At 42.2% G+C, this 21,334-nt stretch overlaps 1 protein-coding gene across 1 annotated transcript; it reads left to right on the top strand.

Moving 5' to 3' along the window:
* Positions 1-61: 61 nt before the first annotated feature.
* Positions 62-15,800, top strand: hadhb (hydroxyacyl-CoA dehydrogenase trifunctional multienzyme complex subunit beta). The gene is made up of 16 exons (XM_079525564.1): positions 62-211; positions 1,011-1,083; positions 1,522-1,563; positions 1,693-1,789; positions 2,833-2,877; positions 3,344-3,443; positions 4,951-5,038; positions 6,524-6,711; positions 6,973-7,153; positions 7,586-7,707; positions 8,918-8,997; positions 10,556-10,603; positions 11,434-11,521; positions 11,851-11,925; positions 14,195-14,359; positions 15,203-15,800. The coding sequence occupies exons 2-16, from the start codon at positions 1,017-1,019 to the stop codon at positions 15,236-15,238; spliced, it is 1,422 nt and encodes a 473-aa protein (XP_079381690.1). The 5' UTR covers positions 62-211; positions 1,011-1,016; the 3' UTR covers positions 15,239-15,800.
* Positions 15,801-21,334: the final 5,534 nt, after the last annotated feature.

Here is a 21,334-nt window from a genome sequence, read left to right as displayed (position 1 = left end):
CAAGGACAAAAATGTAACTGTGTCTACATATTTCAAGTTCTGATAAAAGAGATATTTTGAATGTCCAACTTTGTTGTCAGGCATATTTAAGGATTACGAAAAGGTTGGTGGGGCTTTACATGCCGAACGAATTTTGTAGTCATTTAGCTGGATCGGGGCAGACTGTTTGACAGGGAAGCATCGTTGTGTGCAGACTTAAACACCCTTACAGGTAACATTTATTTATTTCATTTATACAACTCTGGTGAATCTCTCCGACATTAATACGCTGTTCTGCTTTGACTTTATGTCACGCTTCGTTCACTAGACGTGAACGAAGAATGGGAAAGTTGGGCTAATTTGCTGATCAGATAGCTATTTAGCTAACGCTAGCCACCTTGTTATTTAGACAGACAGCCCCCCCAGCCGCCGTGCTTAAATTCATATACTGGTTTTAATGGTATTGCATGAACAGAACTTCAACTAGAATGTCCTCTGACAGTGCTGTCTGTCTGGGCCCCGTGATGCTGTGGTCCTCCTGTGCTTGTCATTCTCTAGCACCGGAATCTAGGTGAAGGGTCACCTAGAAATGAATTGGGTGACCTGGAACGCTCTGTCATGTTATCACCCTTATGATTTATTATCATAGCAAATTAGCAATGACGCCCTTTTTGTCTGACCTGTGACATTACACAATACGGATCTGGGTCATAACCTGGAAAATGAGGGTTTTACTGTCTGATAGAGTTGATCTTTCACTTGACCCCTCATACAATCAGCTGTTCTGTCAAGTGAGCAGTGGTCATCGCACAGATGCATGGTCATTATTAATGAGACATCATTGTAAAGGGAAATGGGTAGGCTCTCCCATATATAATAATTATAATAATAATAATATAATGCTCATTGTAAATAAATAACATATGACCGAACACACATTTCCAATTTTTTTTGATAGGTTTATTTGGTGTCATAATGTAAAACCCTCATAATCAACACAATAATAATTATGGACAATTATTTAATTCTAGGATACAATGGCTGCCATGCTGCTGAAGTCGATTCGGAGCAGCCCAGTGAACCCTGCCTGGGCAGCACAGTTCGGTGAGTCCTCAATATTGAGGTGTTTGTGTAAACAAACATTGCTGTTACCACCACCTATGACTAGTTTTGAGTGTTTTTGTAAACGCAAACATTGAAGACAAAAGTGAGGACGCAAATTGTGATTGGTCAGAATGAGATGATGTATTATGATGATAAGAGCGCCCCTCACGTCACACGGGTGTGATTATTATTATTTTTTAATATTATGGTTAGTATTCTCCATATTTTCTCTTGACCGGCTTAATAAAATTGTGTTCTCAGAAAGAATCTAGAGTACATACAGTATGAGCTTTAGCAGTGTTTGATGCCTTTCATAGATCATGTATGGCAGTGTAGTAACAGCGTTGTGGTAAAGTGATTCAAGTTTGAATATGTGATTTTAATCATTTTCTTTATTGGCGTGATGAAGGTTGACATTATGTTTGTGTCTGTCTACAGCGGCTCGCTCAGTCAGTTCTACAGCTCAGCTCCATGCTCAGGGTGAGTCATCAACAGCAAAATAGTATGTAACGTACAGGTCTTTCGAGTTCCTCAAGTGTTTATTTAATGCTGAGAGTGTTGGTGTCGATTCTTACACCGAGTTAATATTGAGGATTTTACTGTCTCCAGTTCAGACCAAGAGCAAGAAGACGCTGGCGAGGCCTGGGGTGAAGAACATTGTTCTGGTAGAAGGAGTCCGCACTCCATTCCTGTTGTCTGGAACCACGTATGTCCTGCTCTGCTCCACTGCTGGCTAGTTACTCTCATTCAGAGCCACTGTGAGCAGAGGCTCCAGAGCTTAGTTTTTTGAAGAGTATTAGATGGTAAATGTGGATAATTTGTGGTGAACAAATTCAATACTCCCACAAAGGAAAAACATGTTATGCACAAAACAAAAACACACTTGACATTCGATCAAATGAAGGCCTGAGGATATTCAGAGGCTCCGAATCTGATGTTTACATCAGACAAACAAAACATTAATGCTTTTATATGACATATTGCACACAAGTCACAAGTGTATCTTTGAAATACAAAGAAAAGGTCCCGCACACTGTCAGACACAATGTTGCTCTTTATTAGGTCGACGTTTCTGTCGCAAAGACTAAGCCAGGGGTTCTCAACCCTTGGGTCGCGACCCCTCTGGGTGTCGCCAAATTATTTTGGGGGGGGTCCCAAAATAATACAAAAAAAACTTTTTTGTGCAAATGAATGGCTGGAAAAATGGAAATGAAGAGTTTACATAGTACACATAGTACATGCATAAACTTTCCTTAATGATTATATCTGGTTTCAGTATTCATTTATGATATATTTTTTCTAAGCGACCGAAATGTCGACCTAATAAAGAGCAACATTTTGGCAAGTGTCTGACAGTGTGCGGGACCTTTTCTTTGTTTTTCAAAGATACCCTTTTTAATATATGCTCTATTGCCCTACGCACCTGTCACTAGCCTTCTGAGGTGGGCATCTGCCTTTTGTTATACGTTTCTGATAAGTCAGTAAGACCAATAAAAGAATGCATCGGACTCTGTTTGCATTCTTTGCAAGGACCATTACACACCTTTTCAGAAGTGGTTTGTTCTATAATTTCTATTAATTCTACATTAACATGAGCAGACTGATGGAGCCACTTTCACAGATAATGTTTGGTTTAAAAAATAAATAATGAAAGCTCTCACTGTCTTAAACTGAAAAGTTGATGTTACCATTACCAAATTATTCTGTTTCTAAAATATGATGGTCTGAGTTTAGGTTTTGTGTTGACAGGTATGCTGACCTGATGCCCCATGACTTGGCCAGAGCTGCTCTACAGTAAGTGTGTGCATGTGTCTGCACGCACCTGCACTTGTGCATGCTTATCTTAAGTATTGTTAGTGCTCCTGTGTTTGTGGCGACATGAGCATAAAAAGAGGTCAAGGTTATTTAATGAAACACTAGTTATGTCATATAGTGAAAACGTATGACAACATCAACATTGGACACTGAGCAGTTCCACTGGAGCAGCAGCAGTTCAAGTGCCTTGCACAAGGGCAGAGTGATGATACTGTAGCTGTTAACGGAGTGTGTGGTTAGTTGTACCCAATGGCATTCCTGTCATAAGCCTGCTCATGTAAACCCTATTCTATTCTACAATCAATTACCACGTGATGTAATAGCCCAAAGAATGTTCTGTTGGCTGTCAGCATTCTTCGCATACTCCATGCTTGAAACTCAAGTTTGAATCATGATGTACAGAACTTTCAATCTGGACCAACTTGCTTTGTATTTGTGCTTTTAGGGGTCTACTACATAAGACTGGTCTCCCAAAAGACGCTGTAGATTACATAATCTATGGAACGGTCATCCAGGAAGTAAAAACCAGCAACGTAGCAAGAGAGGTACAGTACACACATAAATGCCATATACTGGGTCCCTATGTGAGGTTCAACCTCTTATGAGTGCAGATACATAATTTGATAGCGGAGCGACGCAATTTTGGAGGCGCCTCTCAGTCATGTTCCGTGTAAGTAGGTGACAGGCCTGCACAGAGGAATGTGGAGTTGGCGGTGGGACGTAGCACCCGATGAGAGTGAGACCATGGAAAAGCACAGAATGTCACAACTTTATGCAAATGAGGAGCAAATATTGCCGTAGTGTTTGACAACCAACCTGTTTAATGTGACAGATAGCAACACTTCGTTCTGTCAGTGACACACCATGTGAGATCATTATTGTAAAATGAAGTAGAACCTTATTGTTGCAGTCGTATATTACCCATTGTGTATGACACATGTGTATTAGTCACAACCTCCACCTACATCCGCAACCTAGTGTCATTTTTGACCCTACCACCCCCATGTAAACCACATAATCAAAACGGCATTCTTTTACCTTGGGAAGATTGCCTGGTCTCTGACCCCCCCCCCCCACCCCGACACCCTCTGCTGCCAAAACCTTCATCCATGCCTTCATTTCATCCTGGTTATACTACTGCAACGGCTACGGCATCCTCAATGTATGGCATCACCTCCAAAATCAAAATGTTCAAAACTCTGCTCGCCTGCTCACTACCACCCACTCCAGAGAATGAGATCATATCACACCAGTCCTTCGTGACCTCCACTGGCTGCCTGTCGAACAAAGAATCAACTTCAAAATGCTCCTCACCACTTACAAACTGCACAACCTGGTTCGGTGGTTCCCCCTACCTCCTCGAGTCCCTCGGGTCCTCCTGGAGGTCCTCAAGACAAAGTGCCGAACCTGGGGCGACAGGGCCTTCTCTGGCTGCCCCCTCCCTCTGCAATGCACTCCCCAACCACATCAGAGATGCACCCTCCCTCCCTACCTTCAAAACCACCCTGAAAACCCACCTGTTTAGAACAGCTTTCCGGAGTTGACTTTGATTTCAACTTGTTCCTTTTTTTTTTTTTATTGCTTTTAAATTCTTATCTTTTACTACTTTATCTTTTCCTAAAGTTTTTTTTTGCTCTCCCCTGGTCACCACATGTAAAGTGTCTTTGAGTACTTGAGAAAAGTGCTAAATCCTAGATATTATTATTATTATTATTATATAGTAGTATTTTATTATTATTATTAGTAGTAGTACTACAGAGATTTCCTACAAAAAGAATAAAGCTCGGAGAAAGGTGCCCGAGGTTGTTGGTGCTTCTCATGGGTTTGAACATTTAAACATTTAGAAGTACACCCCCTATCAACATAGAGCTTGCAGTGAAGCAAATTCGCTCTGTTTACTGTATTTGCATGGTTAACGTTGTGGTTGGGTTGGAAACCACCGACTCCCTAATTCAGGTTTAGACTGGTGTTTTATTGAAAGATGGTAGTAGGATGTCCTTTCTTTTGGGGTGATGTTGCTGATAATAATAATGATGTGTTTGTGTGTTGCAGGCAGCACTGGGTGCAGGCTTCTCTGATAAGATCCCAGCTCACACCGTCACAATGGCCTGTATCTCTTCCAATGTGGCCATGACCTCAGGTGACCACCGTCTGCCACTTTTGGTTTAGCTTAACTTTGATCAAATTAACAAAGACCCAAGTAATGCATTAATTAACCACTTGAATTCCATTGACCTGTGTCGCTCAGGGGTCCACAATAAGCCTCCTACAGTTTTCCCTCTACACCAAATATCTTCCTTTAAATTCTTTTTAGCATTAGGGTTCATGTGGTGAATCAAATCAATCAATCAATGTTGCCGGCCTAAAAATGGTATCAAACGGATAGAAAAATAATATATTGCTTTTGGCCGATATTTTATTTGAAGAAATAGCCAGAAAAATAATTTTGTGATGATAAAGGCTGCAGATTGTATAATTGTTTTCTGGGGAAGCTTTCAAAACGGTCAACAATGCATAGTGTGTAGTGTTTAATGGTACATTGTCAGAGATTGTGACCCCTCAATGTGGTGTAACCCCAGGGAAGTTGTCTAGGCCCATTGCTTTATTACATTTTTGTTAATGATTTACCACATGTATCAGGTATGGAAATCTATGCAAATGACCCTACATTCTATGTCTCAAGTGAAAATTATTTTTCTTTTGTTGCAAGATAAGTTGATGCTGGAACTGGGTTATTGAAAATGGGCTGAATGTTTTAAAAACAGTATTATGCCGGGTTCTACATTATGTTGATCTAATCCTGAACTGAGTCTTGTTTAGCAAGGTAATGTTATTGAACAGGTGAAAGAGGCCAAGTTGTTGGCCATGATTATTGACAAAACACTTTCTTTGTCAATGCAAATTAACAAAATGGTGGATAAAATGAGTAGCACTATTTCAATACTAAGAGGAGTACACCTGTTGACTTGCTCAACAGTTAAAGTTGTCCAGTCTTGATTATTGCCCAACAATTTGGTCTAGTGCTTCAAAAAAGGATTTGGACAAACTTCAGCTGAGCTCACTCAGAACAGGGCAGCACGCCTCGCTCCTCGCTGCTCTGGGAGGAGTAGTGTAGTGTTGAGTGGAATATAGTGTATATCATACTGGTAATGGACTGTTAAACCTACTACAGTTGAGAGAGGCGGTCACTTTACTCCACCTTTACCAAGAACTAATGCGCTTAAGAGAACCCCATATAATAAGGATAGACAATAAATCAAGCTTCAAAATAAATTGTAGAAAGCAGTGATTAGGAAAGAAGTTATGTTTAGTTAGCTTGTTTACTTAGTATTTGATTGTGTAAACCAAAAGGTAATTTACTAATATGTAATCATTTAGAGAATGTAACCTTCAATAATCTTTGCTTTGACTATGCAATGGTATTAACTATGTATTGTAATGATGTATTATGTAAGACTTGTAAGTGTGAATGTTTGGACCCCAGGAAGAGTAGTCTTCACTGTGGTGAGGACTTGGGGAACCATAATAAATAAGCTAGAACATTTTAAAATAAAAATGACATTTCTGCCAGAATTGTCACATTGCCCATCCCTAATTAGTATAATTGGTTTGTACCTCTGTGTAGCTGTTGGTTTGATCGCAGCTGGCCAGTGTGATTCCGTAGTAGCAGGCGGTGTGGAGTTCATGTCCGATGTTCCCATCCGCCACAGCCGCAAGATGAGGAAGACCATGCTGTCCCTCAACAAGGCCAAGACCATGGGCCAGAGACTGGCCCTGATTGGTAGCATCCGCATGGCACACCTTGCACCAGAGGTAACGCATGCACGCACAAACGCACATTAGGAGTATGAGGAGTCAGATCTTCATAGAGTTTCTACAACAGGATGTTCAATGAGATATTTCTTCCCCCTATGCTATACATTACAAATATCTTGCATTGCAGCAACTTTCCAATACAAATGGGATGCAAATATGATATTATATTTTGCTCATGGCCTGAGATCAGTAAATGGTGGACCACAGTCAAACAAATTATTAAATAAATGATATTACAATGAATGATTATGTGTGCAGCTGCCAGCTGTGGCTGAATTCTCCACGGAAGAGACCATGGGCCACAGTGCTGACCGTCTGGCTGCTGCCTTTGGGGTGTCACGGTTGGAGCAGGACGAGTTTTCCATTAGATCGCATCACAATGCCAAGAAAGCACAGGATGCCGGCTTACTGGAGGACGTGATCTCCTTCAAGGTGCCAGGTAATCCTAGTGGAACTGGACATGGTTGATTTATACTTATAGGAACGCCATGTACACCTTCTGCATTCAATGTTTAAAGGAAAGCACATTAGGGTGGGTCGTTTGGGCATTGTTTTAGTGTAATGGTTATTTGTCATTTGGACAATATACACATGGAATGGCATGCAAATATATTTGCCTTTCAGTTGGAAATGTTTTCTACTGCCTTTTGGTTTCCTAGTTCTCTTAATCAGCTCTCATTTCAGAACTAAGCTTTTAATAGCTAATTTAATAGCTACTGTATATAGTTTTAATTATACACATACACACATTTTTTTTATATTTTTGGTAACCGGTAATCTGTTATCTTTTTTTGTTCACAAGACAGGTTTGTCTGGGGTTCAGTGTTGGTCGATTTGCTGTTCTAATACTGAGTATTTTCCTCCTGCTCAGGCCGAGACATTGTCTCGAAGGATAACGGCATCCGCCCGTCCTCCATGGAGCAGATGGCCAAGCTGAAGCCAGCCTTCGTCAAACCCCACGGAACAGTGACCGCTGCCAACTCCTCCTTCCTGGTGTGTATACACACACGCACACACTTAACTACGCAACATTTACACCACTGCATATTCGTCCCCACAGTTCAGAAAGGCAAGAATGGCAACATATGTATGTCAATCCTATGAGAATGCACCCACGTACAAACACCCAGCCACACATGCTAGCCTCCAGGGATTGAAATTCCAGCCAGCCACCAGGCAATTTCTGGTCAAATATTGTTTGTGGTTAGCCTGTCAGTTCCACTCTCCAGGCGGATAACAATACTGGTGCAGTTTTCTACAATTGCCTCTGGTGAACCTCTTGGCACACTAGCCACTGTAGCCGGTTAACAAAATAAGTTATTGTCCTGTTCATGGAACACTCACTGTAGCCGTGTTTCTGCTCGAATACCAGCCGGGTAAATAATTAACATTCACACATCGTCCTCCTTACTATCATCAGTGACTGTTTCCACGAGAGATTGTTTTAAATTAAATTAACTTTAATCTAGCAGAGGTAATTTGACTTTGTACGTGTAAAGTGACAATTGGCATTCATACTCGCAGGATAACAATGCATGCATTCTGAGAAGGTAGGGTGACGTGATATTGATGCTGACGGTATGAAATACACTGGTATTCAGAAGAATGCAGGTTCCCAAGGACACAGAAAACGTATACCTGTGTATATACCTGTAAATTGCAGCCATTTCAAGTGTGTTGTAACAGGGTTTATGACCAGCTGAGCTGTATAGATTGGCTATTATCAGCAAAGACATTGGTGTAGAGTGGAAAAAAGACCCATGGGTGTGGTCTAGGGCATTCACTTCTAGTCATTTTTACTAGTTGACTAGTTGCCTAGTTTACTAGTCGACTAGTTGTTTAACTACCTATTATGTACAAACAAACAAAGAAATTAAAAAAATTAACTTTTTTTTTTTATAAATATTTGTACATTGAAAAACTGTCTACATGGTGACTATAACTATAATCTACCTGATCTTGAGGCCTACAAAATCGGGAAATTTTTTTAATTTTATTTTTTTATTAACTAGTCAACTAGTACCATCAAGGTCGACTAGTGGATTTACTAGTCGACTAGTAAACTAGTCAACTAGTTGCTTAATGCCCTAGTGTGGTCAAGATGACGTTCTAATCCAGAGTCAGTTGGAGACCACAGTATTGTGAAGTGTGGTGTAGAAAGCTAGTTTTCACTAACCTCAGTAACCTGTGCATGTGTCCTTAGACTGATGGTGCCTCAGCTGTTCTCATCATGTCTGAAGAGAAAGCGCTGGCCATGGGCTACAAGCCTAAAGCCTACCTCAGGTAACTTTTACCTATTTGCATCCAAAGCGACACCCAGTATGACAAGTGCACACATTTGTAGCATTGACTACCCTAGCTGGGTAGTACTGATGGTACACTATGAATCAGTGTAAGGGACTGATTGAGGTCATGAACAGACCAACCACAACACAGAGTGAAGCAACGAAACATTACAACCCAGATCTCACAAACAATTGGGACAAAAGGACTTTCTTCTCCTATGCCACCAAAATGTGGAACGCCCTACCAACTGTCATTAAGACATGCGAATCCCTTGACTCCTTCAAAACCGCTCTCAAAGGGCACCTACGGATGGCTGCAATTCGAAACTGGCCCCCGTAAAATCTGAATCCCCCCCCACCAACCCCCCCTCCTTCCCCTCACTGTATATGTTTCTTTTCCCTTTTTACCTCCTTTATGATGAATTCCTGTTCTGTCTATAGAAGTGTCTATTTGTACGTCTCTAAATGTTTTGATGATTTGAACATGGTGGACCCTATTGGAAACAAGTGTAATGCTTAATTGGGTCGTCCACTCACAGTTAACAGCGTTTGTATTGAGTTTGTGCTTGAAATGTACTGTAATTCTGCAAACTGTTAATAAATTCTTCAATCAATCAATCAATCCAACCTTGTGTACTGTATATACTCCACTATACATAACCTTTGTGGTGAATTAATCCTAATTTATGCTTGAGTGAAAAGGTGTGGTGCATGTTGCTCAACAGGAATGACGCATCACTTTTCCGTTGACACTTCTTCAGTTGAGGATGTGTCATTTCGAGCGACATGTCAACACTTTTTCATCTAAGCATGAATTTATTAGGCTAAAACAGTGGCTCTCAAAGAGTCGTAAGGAGTTCCATGAGGGACTCATTAAGACCCGAGGCCAATTCTAAGGCCTTGTAAATCAGTAGTTCTCACACTTTCAAGATTTTTCAAAAGTAGATGTACAAGCTCCCAGCGCGGCACGCTGTGAGCTTGTATAGCTGATATTTTGAATAGCTAAAATCTAAAATGACAGATGCTTTCCCAGTTTTAATGGGTTAACGATCTAAATCTGGCATATTTACATCTAACCCTGTGTATTTAAAGGAGAATTCCGGGGTAGTCGTTTTCTTACTGTAAAATGACGATATCCATTAACCAGTGATGGAGGCAAACAAAGACAAACGTGCACGGCAGGTCAATCGCTAAATCGCTTATTTAGATCTCTCGACAATTATTACAAAAATATTTTTTTGTTGTCTGTCGTCCATGATGAAATAAATCCAGGCTTTTGTCACAAATGGGCTTCCGCCTACGGTGAGAGGCCAATGGACCCCACCTCCCTGCTTAAATCTACAGCGCGCTAGATACGTTTTCTTTTTCGTCCCTACCAGTGGTTCATGGATATATATTATCAGAATTCGGTAAGAAATGGGATACTCCGGGAATTCTCCGTTTGAATACATACATCATGTTTTAGTGTAGATGAATGTGCATTGTCCCTACCAAGTGAACGAATAAAGTAATTGTTCCATAGATTTGTTGATAGTTTTTCTGTTTTGACCCCACAGAGACTTTGTATTTGTGTCCCAGGACCCCAAAGACCAGCTACTACTAGGGTGAGTCTGTTACAGCTGTTACGTTTCAGGAAATGGAAAAAATTACCTGTGTTAAAAGTCTTACCAAGACACATCGTGTCTTGGTAATACTTTTCATTGGTTAAATTATAAAACCCACAGACAGGCTTAACCACTCTACAAGCTTACATCGCATTGTGAGCTTGTAGATATTTTCACTACTTTTGCGTGACAATGTCGTACAACGAAGTATAAAATATGGCATTGATTTATGCAAAGATCATAAAAAGGTGATATATGGAGATACAGACAGGTCTATATGCTACATCCGCAAGTAGTTTTGAGACAATGAGACACCGAAAGCCAGCTCAGATGTTTGCTACTACGTGGCTTATTTCTAACCTATGATGTTATCAGATACATATTTTAGCGTTCTGATTAAGTTTAAAAAACGTCATCTTGAATGAGATTAAAAACGGAGTAGTTCTGTAATCAACATCAGCTGTGTTTGGAGGAACACGCAGCAATGTGAAAACGGGTGAATGAAACTTTTGATATAAAACTACACACAAATCTATTGTTAGGTATGCTAACGTGTAAGCTCAAAGTGTTTCTACACCTTTAAAAGAGTTTCAGAAAGCATGTTTTCCACGTGCAAGTCTCACGTGTGGGGGGGGGGGGGGATACATATTAATGTTAATAGATACATGGACATAAACATGTCATTAATAGATAAATGGACATAAACATGTAAACATCACATGAATTCAAGATTAGGACTTGGGAGTGAGTCAGCCGACAGATGGAATATTTTCACCCATTAGATGTTACTGTATCTCAGTACAGTATGCTGCTCTCTTTGACTTCTTTAGGCCAACGTATGGCACACCCAAGGCTCTGGACCGTGCCGGGCTGACCATGGCTGACATCGATGTGTTTGAGTTCCATGAGGCATTCGCAGTAAGTCAGCAGATTGAGTCTGGGAGATGGAATGCGTTTAATATTCCATCGATCTCTGAAATATTGTGATTTATAGACATGCAGATTTTCATAATTTAAGTAATTCCTTATCTATTGATCCTGTGTCTGTGTCTGGCTCAATGCCACCGTGGCCTGCTTTATTCATGGCCATCCATGTTTTGATGAGGTAGCGAGTGAGATTTGACTAGCTCCACTCTACACCACTCCAGTCCACAACAAGCGCTTAAGTGGTTCTGACAGAGCTGTAAGAAATCAATGTGTTTCCTTCCCTGTGTGTGTTATTGATTGTTCGTTTGTTTCTTTTCCAGGGGCAGATCATGGCTAATTTGAAAGCTATGGACTCGGACTGGTTCGCTCAGACGTACATGGGGAGGAAATCAAAAGTAAGCTTGAATCTTCCACTTGGTGACTCAGACTTTTATTTGGTGTCTATTTTGGGGGAACAGCTGGTGAGTTGGCTGTTGCTGCTACTATACCAATGTGACTCGATAACAAAGGGCATAATAACATTTTAAAAACGCCTCAATGTTCTACACAATGTTTATTGTCTCTGTGATACCCTTAGTGATTAATTAATTAATGGGTCAATTGGCAGGTTATGTCCGATTTATACTTGGTTGGACGTGAAGCTTACAGCGCTTCACATTGCAATGTGTTGTGAGCTTGGAGGTCTATATTTTTAGTACAAGAAAAATAACAAAATATATGTCAGGCTTAAGACTCAACTGAAGAACACATTGAGATTGGGTTGAGCAGGTGTTGGTTAAATAAAACTAACATAACATTTTCCTGTCTTTCTGCTTATTTTTCTCCCAACTGCCAGAGAGAGAGAGAGAGAGAATCCCCTAATATGTGTCTGCTCGTTTTGATTGGTATTATTGAAAGGGAGAGAAAATAGACTATAGAAATTGGTTACGTTTCTGAACTTCTTTTGAGGAGTTTATGTACTGTATAAACTAATGTGGAAACAAATACCTGTTGAGTTTGCAGGTCTACAATTATCGGTATTATGTGTGGTGTGTTGGCACATATTGGAGTGCCTTGCTTATATGTGCATAACTATTGTATAATCAATATCATGACCTGTACTTACTATGGCTTCCATATAGTTGTCCCAGCCATTGGCAACGACATTCATCCACAATTCTGAACAAAACATCTCAGGCATAGCGTAGTAGTGTTATTGTGATCTTAAGTCCAACCTTAATGCATTCCAGTTGGACTGTATTATTGGTTACACTTTCGGGTACAACTTAGAGGCGTTGTACTTACAACACAAGTCCAAGTGGATACGTGAAATGTATTCCTACTTTTACACTTCCCAGAAGCCCTCAGGTGAGAGTAGCACCTTTGTGGTTTATTCTCTCTGGCTTGAGGCTTTTTCTCTTGCCTTTCTCAACATTGTTTAGTAGAGAAGGCCCCACCCACATGAGCACCACCGAGTCCATTTGTGAACTAGACTAGGAAATTCTTACCAGATTTGCAGCAACCTTGTCACCCTAATGAGACATTTCCTCCCTTTCTTGCGCTTAACCCATTTAGACCTGAGGGCGATTCTACAAATGTCTTCTAAATCCTGACAGTTTTGAAGGCGATTCTACAAATGTCTTCTAAATCCTGACAGTCGGTGCGGACCCCCATCTGAAAATATGTTGTTACAGGGACCCCCCGAAGCAAAGATTTGAGTTAAAAATGTTTGCTCTGAAAGAATATACATTTAAAGATTTGCGCCACAATTTCAGGATTTTTCCAAAATAACAGATCTACAACCAAGTGCTGTGCTATGACTTGTAGACTGCTATTTTCCAATAGCTAAAGTATAACATAATGCTTAAAACACCAACAGGGGCTCCCATCCAGAATGGGTTAATTCTCCTGATAATGATGTAAACTTTTGTACGATTTACATTTAAAGTGTGGCATACAACTGATCTGATTTTAGGAGGAATTTGATGAGCGTGTTGCTGCAGTGAGCTACCAGCCGGTGGCTCATGTTCTCCATTTCCATATGTGCACGGATTTTGCCTTGCCTCTGGGCATAAGGGTTAAGGCTAGAATAAACTCAGTGAAATGCCAAAAATGGGCGGAAATATAGTTTTCAAGTGACGTCTTTCTTTTTTTAGTAGAAACAAAGATCACTGTCAAATGTATTTTTATAAAAGACTTGACAAAAGATTTGGACTTACTGTAAGAGTTGAGAATTATATATATATAATTCTCAACTCTTACAGTAAGTCCAATTTGTCTGACAGATTTTTCCACACAGTCTCCTCACTTGACAGATTTTTCAAGCACAATTCAGATATACAGTACACTACAGGTATCACTGGAGACTGGTGTTCTTTGAAGTGTAGTCATTTCCCACATTATTAATGCAGTCAAAAAGTGACATAAAGCAAATTTCAGAGATCATTTTTAAGCAGCGATTGCTTTTGTTGTTGAATACTTTTCTTCAAGTGACAATTTTACAGTTTTGGCAGACTCTTATCCAGAGTGACTTACAAGTGCGAGATCATAGTAAGCGTGAATCCTGACACATGCACTTTGATCATTTCCTCGCAGTCTATGGGAAACCGTGCGTAAGGTTTCCCAGTTCGAGAGCTATTCCATGTTGAAGAAGCTGCATGTTAAATTTGGCCCCGTTTTGTGCAGGTCGGCACTCCACCGATGGAAAAGTTCAACCTGTGGGGAGGCTCTCTGTCCCTGGGTCACCCGTTTGGAGCCACAGGCTGCAGGCTGGTCACAACCGTAGCACACCGTCTGCAGAAGGAAGGGGGACAGTACGGACTGGTGGCAGCGTGTGCAGCAGGAGGACAGGTGAGGAACACATAAAACTATGATGGAAAATTGTTTTTCACTGACAAACTGAATAAGAACTAAGCTATGATGACAAAAAAAAAAGAAGACTAAATATACTGACAATTTTGTCAACACATAAAAACTTGACTAAAATGTTAGGGAGGGACTAGTGATCCAGTAGAACTAAAGGACAAGTCATTTTATGCTTGGTTGCATTCTGAAATTAGCAGATGTACAAGCTCACAACACATGGCTCTGCGATGCGTTGTGAGCTTGTAGATCGTCTAAAATCAGCGATTACGAAGCAATCAAGGCCCCCCCAAAATAAATTTCAGTGGACAAAATCAACTGTAGATTTAGTCGACTAAACCTAGACTAACACTAAAACATTTCAGGTGACTAAAACTAAATGGAATTAATTTGCTGTTAAAATCAACACTCGAAAACGACATGTGCCGTACTGTACTGTAGGGAAAAGACCATGACATGCCTGTGTTTTTCTTTTAGTCACATCTTGCCTTAGATTGCTTTGGCAAATGTTATTTTGGAATATGATTCGGCACTCGCATAGTTCACATAATGTATATCCATAATATCATGATATGAGACTAGATATCGTGATATGGCAAACGTATTATCTTTTCCTGGTTTTAATTACATAGGCCTTTCTTGTGAAAATGGCTGATCTACAAACTCGCAACACGTTATATCGCAAAACGCTGTGAGCTTATAGAGCTGCTATTGAAGGTTAGAATGCGTATTATTGGCACAACATTGATATAGAGGTATTTGATTTAAAAACGTATATGTTGCCCATATCCATGATCTATACATTGATTGTATATTGTTTGGATGTTCCAGGGTCATGCCATGGTGATTGAGGCCTACCCCCAGTAAAGCACTGAGAACAACATGTCTAACACGTTCTGTGGCTCCAGCACAACAACTCCACAGTCCACACGCATCAGTAGCGCTACGGAGGCTGTACATGCATACCGCCACCACTTTGCCTTGATTGGGGAATTAACCGTGTTCCCTGATTTATACCTGGTTCGTTGCGTCGCACACGGGAAAATAACCCATCTGCAAGCTCACAATGTGTCACAGACACATTGTGAGCTTGTAGATGTGCTATTTTCGGTGCATTGACACCTGCTCACAACCAAGTATAAATCAGCCCAGTGTTTGTGAAGGCCTGTATGTAAATGTACCTGTTGTTTATAGGGATTGTCCTGGTATGTTCATGTGCCTTGGGTTTGTTTAACTTTGGGGTGCAGCGTTGCAGTACCGTACCGTCACTGGCAGGCTCTAGTCAGCACTCCTGAAGTCTGAAATGTAATGTAGAGAGGTGTGTGCATTCATGAGGAGCTAATAATAATGATAATAGCATTGTTTATAAAATGTAAAATGTCTTTTTCCTACAAATTAAATGGTCTGATGGTAACTAGACAAACACTCATTTGTTACTTTTCACAGTATTTTATTCTGTTAATACTGCATGATTAAGACGTATTCAGAATTATCACATAGGAAAAAATGTCGATTAAATATGTGGGCAATGGAACTAATAAAATAGTAACCCTACTGTGTGCAGTATATACAGCAGTACTTTAACTGGAATCCCCCAGGGTTCTGTATTTGGCCCCCTCCTTCCCCCCCCCCCCCCCCCCCCCCCCCCCCATCTACACCAGATCATGAATATGATGATCGCATACATACACCAACATGTATTTGGGTTCTGATGGGTATGATTTTTAGATTAAAAATTGTTATAGCTGCCAGTCCAACTTTCACACTGACAAAAACAAATTCACTCTGTGTGGGTAAATATATATCAACATATTGTTTCACAACCGCAGGCAACTTTGGTGCCCGTATGATCTCCTTAGTGTTCACAGGGGATTCCGCTCTGCTCAGCGCCTGCATAGACAATCACACACACACACACACACACTAGTAAACACAGACACTACTTGCTCATACATACTGTATGCACATACACATTTCTCACAGGTCGGGGCTTGTTAACATAACTTCAGACAATTCTGTTTAAAATGTATTTAAAGATTTAATTCTCCTTAAACCGTTGACACTGAGTGTGTGTGTGTGTGTGTGTGTGTGTGTGTGAGAGAGGTGGAGTTGATGAATGCAGTGTTTGTCACACAGGCTTACAGGCAGGGGGAATAAAACCAATGTTTTACTGGCAAGGCAAAACGGAGCTCAAATGTAAATAGCAGCGTGCGGGAGAGAAGTTTTTTTTCCCCCTTCTTGTTTTAAAGCTTCAAACCGCCTCAACCCTGCGAGACGCGGAGACACGCAGACACACACCGGCATAGCGGGCGCCTCCCTGCCTCGGCAGAGCTTTGATCAGACGGAGCCTTTTATGGGGTGTGACTGGCGAATGCACCCGCTGCTGTCACTACAAATCTACCTCACCGCACTCGCGGGGAAGAGGGGGATCGGGGGGGGGGGGGGGGAAGAGAGAGAGATGCAGGGAGAGGGGGAGCTTTCATCTCGTCCTACTCCGCTCACACGGGGCAGCACCTGCTGAAAGCTGCACTTGACTCCCCCTTCCTCCACCTGCTCGATGGGGTGCATCTGTGGCTGTGTGTGTCTGTGCTGCTGCGCAGAGATGGAGTTCTGTCATTATTACACTATGGAAAGTTACTTAATGTTATGCACATACAGTACATACACAAGACGGGCCAACTTTGGGAAGTTGTGTGCGTTATAGTCATAATATTCCCACTTGACTTAGTGTAGTGTATGGTACTGTATATGTTAACATTGGAACTTTTGCCTGAGGTGTCGAGGAAAATCCTGCGCCTATAGTCTGTATGCTTTGAGGAGGCCTGCAGTCTTGCGATCTTTGCACTACAATGATCCCCAAATTATCTAAAATTGCCAACGCCTCATTGTGGTATTTATGGTTTGTGAACGCACATCATTGATGTGTATACTATAAATGCTGCTGTTCCTGCATTAGTAACCTGTGTAGAAAACAAAATGTGAATAGAGTTGTTTTTAGCCTGCATATCATGTAAAACTACACTTAAGTCAGAGGTGTTTAAAATGTTTCTAGGACATACTGTAGAATACATATGCCTGGGCTACACACAATGACCTCACATATTGGAATATGCCCATCGCCTGGAGTGCCATGGTATTACCGTCTGTGTTCAAAATCATGGTAAGTGATTATAATTTGCATTGCTTTTAACAACAAATGTGTGAAATCATACATGCTACTGCACGCATGGCACCATATTGAACTTAAGTGACCAGTTCAAATTGTGTTATACAAAATGATCCACTTATTATTTCTACAGGATACAGGCCTATGTAAAATGGGCCACGCCTTGCCGTATAGCACGGTAGTTCGACTTTCAGACAAAGGCTCGATCCAGTTTGAATATTGAAGACCCGCAAAGGTGTAACCGTGGGCTGCCCAGACAAAATCCGTGCAGGTAAGCTCAAGTCTCCAAGCAGAGATTGACATGGATTCAAGTTCTCAGGTTTCAGTCATTTAAAGAGTTCTCCCCATTAGAATAGATAAACCTAGCAATAGAATACATGTTCAGAAGCATCTTCCATAAAACCCTATGGTCTGGGATATTTCATAAAAGCAAAGGTTAAAGCCTCGTTCTGCGATTTCTTCAATATGTTTACTGTAGAACAGCAGGAACATGTTTAAAATGATAATACCTAAACATCAACATTATACATTTTGTGTTAATTCTTTAGGAAACGGTGCTAATGTGGGGCAGTCCTTTCACAGATCACAGATTGGGATGGCTTAACGAAAATGTTCAGTTGTGAGTTTTGTTTTTGCTTTAATCTATATCGTTCCTATTCTTGGGCAAACATTCACAAAGCGCTGCAAGCTTTTAGATCTGCTATTTTAGACAAAGACAATTAGTGTAGCTGGGGGACAAAAGCAGGGGGGCTTGTATCAACCCCTGGGAGACTCAACTAAGTATATTTACTAATGGTGCAAGTATATTTACTAGTGGAGCCTACTGTGGTTCCTACAAGACCTGACATTTGGTATAAGGGACAATTTCTTGTGTGTGTATGCGTGCGCCACGGTGCATGGTTACAAGGGTCCACGGTGGTGGATTTCCTTCCGCAGAACCTTGGCGTCCGCAGGAGCAGCAGGCTCTGCAGCAGTCTGTGTGGACACAAACGCACAAATACATCCTGATTTCTGTCGGTTTTACAGCTGCTGTACACGGCGGGATGGCAGGGGATGGTGTGTGTGGATCGCAACTGGATTATGAGCCGCAGTAATTGGCTGTCCAGAGAAACTGTGTGTGTGTGTGTGTGTGTGTGTGCATTCTGTCCGGAGTTCATCATGTTCTCATAACAGTCGGTTAGGGCTGTCCGCTGGGCTCCCTCTCCTTTCGGGATTGTAAATGTTATTGATCAGACGCAATACGCTGCATCCATAACAAGACGAGCAACTCATTAGGAGCCGTACACACCCATACACACATCCTCATTAACACTCTCACTCGCCATACACACTACACATCCATGCACACACATCTCTAGTTGTCAGACACACACACACCAATTCGGCTGCTTCAGTTGAGTGAGATGGGGGTTTAAGATGGGTTTGTGTGGGTTTGTGTGTGTGTGTGTGTGTGTGTGGTGGGGGGGAGATGGTGGAGCAGAGAATGTGGACATGAATGGTGCACAGCATGTCAGTGTGCGCGTGTGTGTTTGCCCACGCGTGTACTTGTGTCTGTGTGCAGCGTGACATTTGCACGAGATTGTGTGTGTGTGTGTGTGTGTGTGTGTGTGTGTGTGTGTGTGTGTGTGTGTGTGTGTGTGTGTGTGTGTGTGTGTGTGTGTGTGTGTGTGTGTGTGTGTGTGTGTGTGTGTCTGTGCGTAGGTGCACACAGGAGCATGTGTGTGTGTGTGCGCGTCAGAGTCTGTCAGCTGCAGTGTCTGGTGTCAGGGCGAGAGGCGAGACATTAACAGCTTCTGTCATTCTGCTGACAAAATGGTGGCATGAGATTTCCCATGGTGCCCTGATGACTGCTGGCGTTTGTCAACAAGCCCTGTCACCACGGCAATGAGGGGAGGGGAGAGGGGGTGGAATGGGGGTTGGCGGGGTTGAGGGGGTAGTGACAGGGCCCAGACCTTTTCCCATGAGCACCAGGGAGAGCGGTGTGTGGAGAGTGTGTGTGTGTGTGTATATATATATATAATATATATATGTGTGTGTGTGTGTGTGTGTGTGTGTGTGTGTGTGTATTGAGGGGGGGGTTGTCTCTCAGCAGCTTTCATACTAGACTACGAAAAAACCAAAATGAGCTGTCACTGCAATTCCCAGGATGCCTTGCTGTTTAGCATAGCAGCAGCAGTGTGTGTGTGTGTGTGTGTGTGTGTGTGTGGGCGCCAGTAAGCTGGATAAGCTAACTCTCTTTCTCCCTATCACACATATTCTCTCACTCTCTCTCTCTTTCTCTCTCACACACACACACACACACACACACACACACACACACACACACACACACACACACACACACACACACACACACACACACACACACAACTCTCTCTCTCTCTCTCTCCCTCTCTCTCTCTCAGATAATTAAGCATAGCAGAAGCTCCCCCTGACGCGAGGCAGAGCTCATCTGCATTTTGGCCTCCGGCACGCGGTTAGGAGCAACGCCTGATGGAGAGAGGGAGGGAGGGAGGAGGGAGGGAGAGATGGAGAGAGAGAGAGGGAGAGAGGGTAAGGAGCCAATTAGGCAGCTGGATGGATGAGTGACTGACAGCACTCTTGACATACCACTATCTGGGCTTCTCTGTTGGGGCGCGCACACACACACGCGCGAGCGCACACTCTTTCACTCCATCTTTCTTTTTCTCTCCCTCACCACCTCTTGCTCTATCCTTTTCTCTCTCTCAATCTTTACCTATCCTTTATTTTTTTCTCACTACATATCCTCTCTCTCTCTTTCTCTCTCTCTCTCAGACTGTGTTGCTGTCTCTTGTTCTCTCTCTCTGTCATGCTGTTTCGGGATGCTCTTGCCATCAGGCCTGTGGCCCAATCATATCTCCTGCAGGGCAAAAATGTCCAGCAGCCTTGTCCAATGATAGAGCCCGCCGGGCTGTGGTCCCGCCTCTCAGGAGGCGAGATCAATAGGATCGGTGGGGGGTGGGGTGGGGTGGGGGAGGTTGGGTGCAAAGGTCGTCTGCTTTACGTCGAACCACAAAACTCTTCGTATTCTCTCCTCATGACAAGTTAGGGTGACTTGGAGTTTCATCCTTGCTGAAATGTGGACTGTGTGTGTGTGTGTGTGTGTGTGTGCGTGTGTGTGCGTGCGCGCTACTGTATCTCTTCGGCAGTGAGTTAGTAAGCTGCTCTGTGTCTCCAGTGGATGTAAGAGGATTGGGCCAGACAGTGCCGAGAACACAGTCCGTTCTGGCTTATAGCTCACACACTTCAGCCTGTGAGCCGCAGTGCCTGAGTGAGTGAACCTCGGCCTGCAGAGATGTGATTGTTTTGGAAGTGGGGACGGAGGGCCCCTGTCTGCAGAGGAAAACCAAACAGACGCTTAATGGGCAGAGGCCGCTGGAGAAAGAGATACTAGAGAGAGATGCTTCCAGACTGTGGACTGAGTGACAGAGAGGCTTGCCTTGCCTTAGCTGCGTGTTATGCCCCGTTGTATTCTCTTTCGTTCTTAAATGTTTCAAAGAAATAGCAGATCTATACATCACGGCACATGAGCTTGTAGATAGGCTGTTGTTGTATGACAAAGTATTTTATATCGTTGCTGTCGGATGGAAACCTTTTAAATCCAAAAAAGCCTGTTCCTTTTTTTTTATTAGTATTTCAAAGATGATTTAAAATAGTCAGATGAGGAAAGGGCAAGCTGTGTACTTTCAGTGGCAGCTCTATTATGGTTTGTTGGTGAGCAGCACACACATGCAGTTGTTTATTACTGGGGGAGGTGGGTGCGAACTGCAATGCTT

The sequence above is a fragment of the Electrona antarctica genome (assembly GCF_951216825.1).
Source record: "Electrona antarctica genome assembly, chromosome: 17".
Lineage (NCBI taxonomy): Eukaryota > Metazoa > Chordata > Actinopteri > Myctophiformes > Myctophidae > Electrona > Electrona antarctica.
Note: the sequence above shows the minus strand (reverse complement) of the source record. Positions and strands in the feature narration are given on the sequence as shown.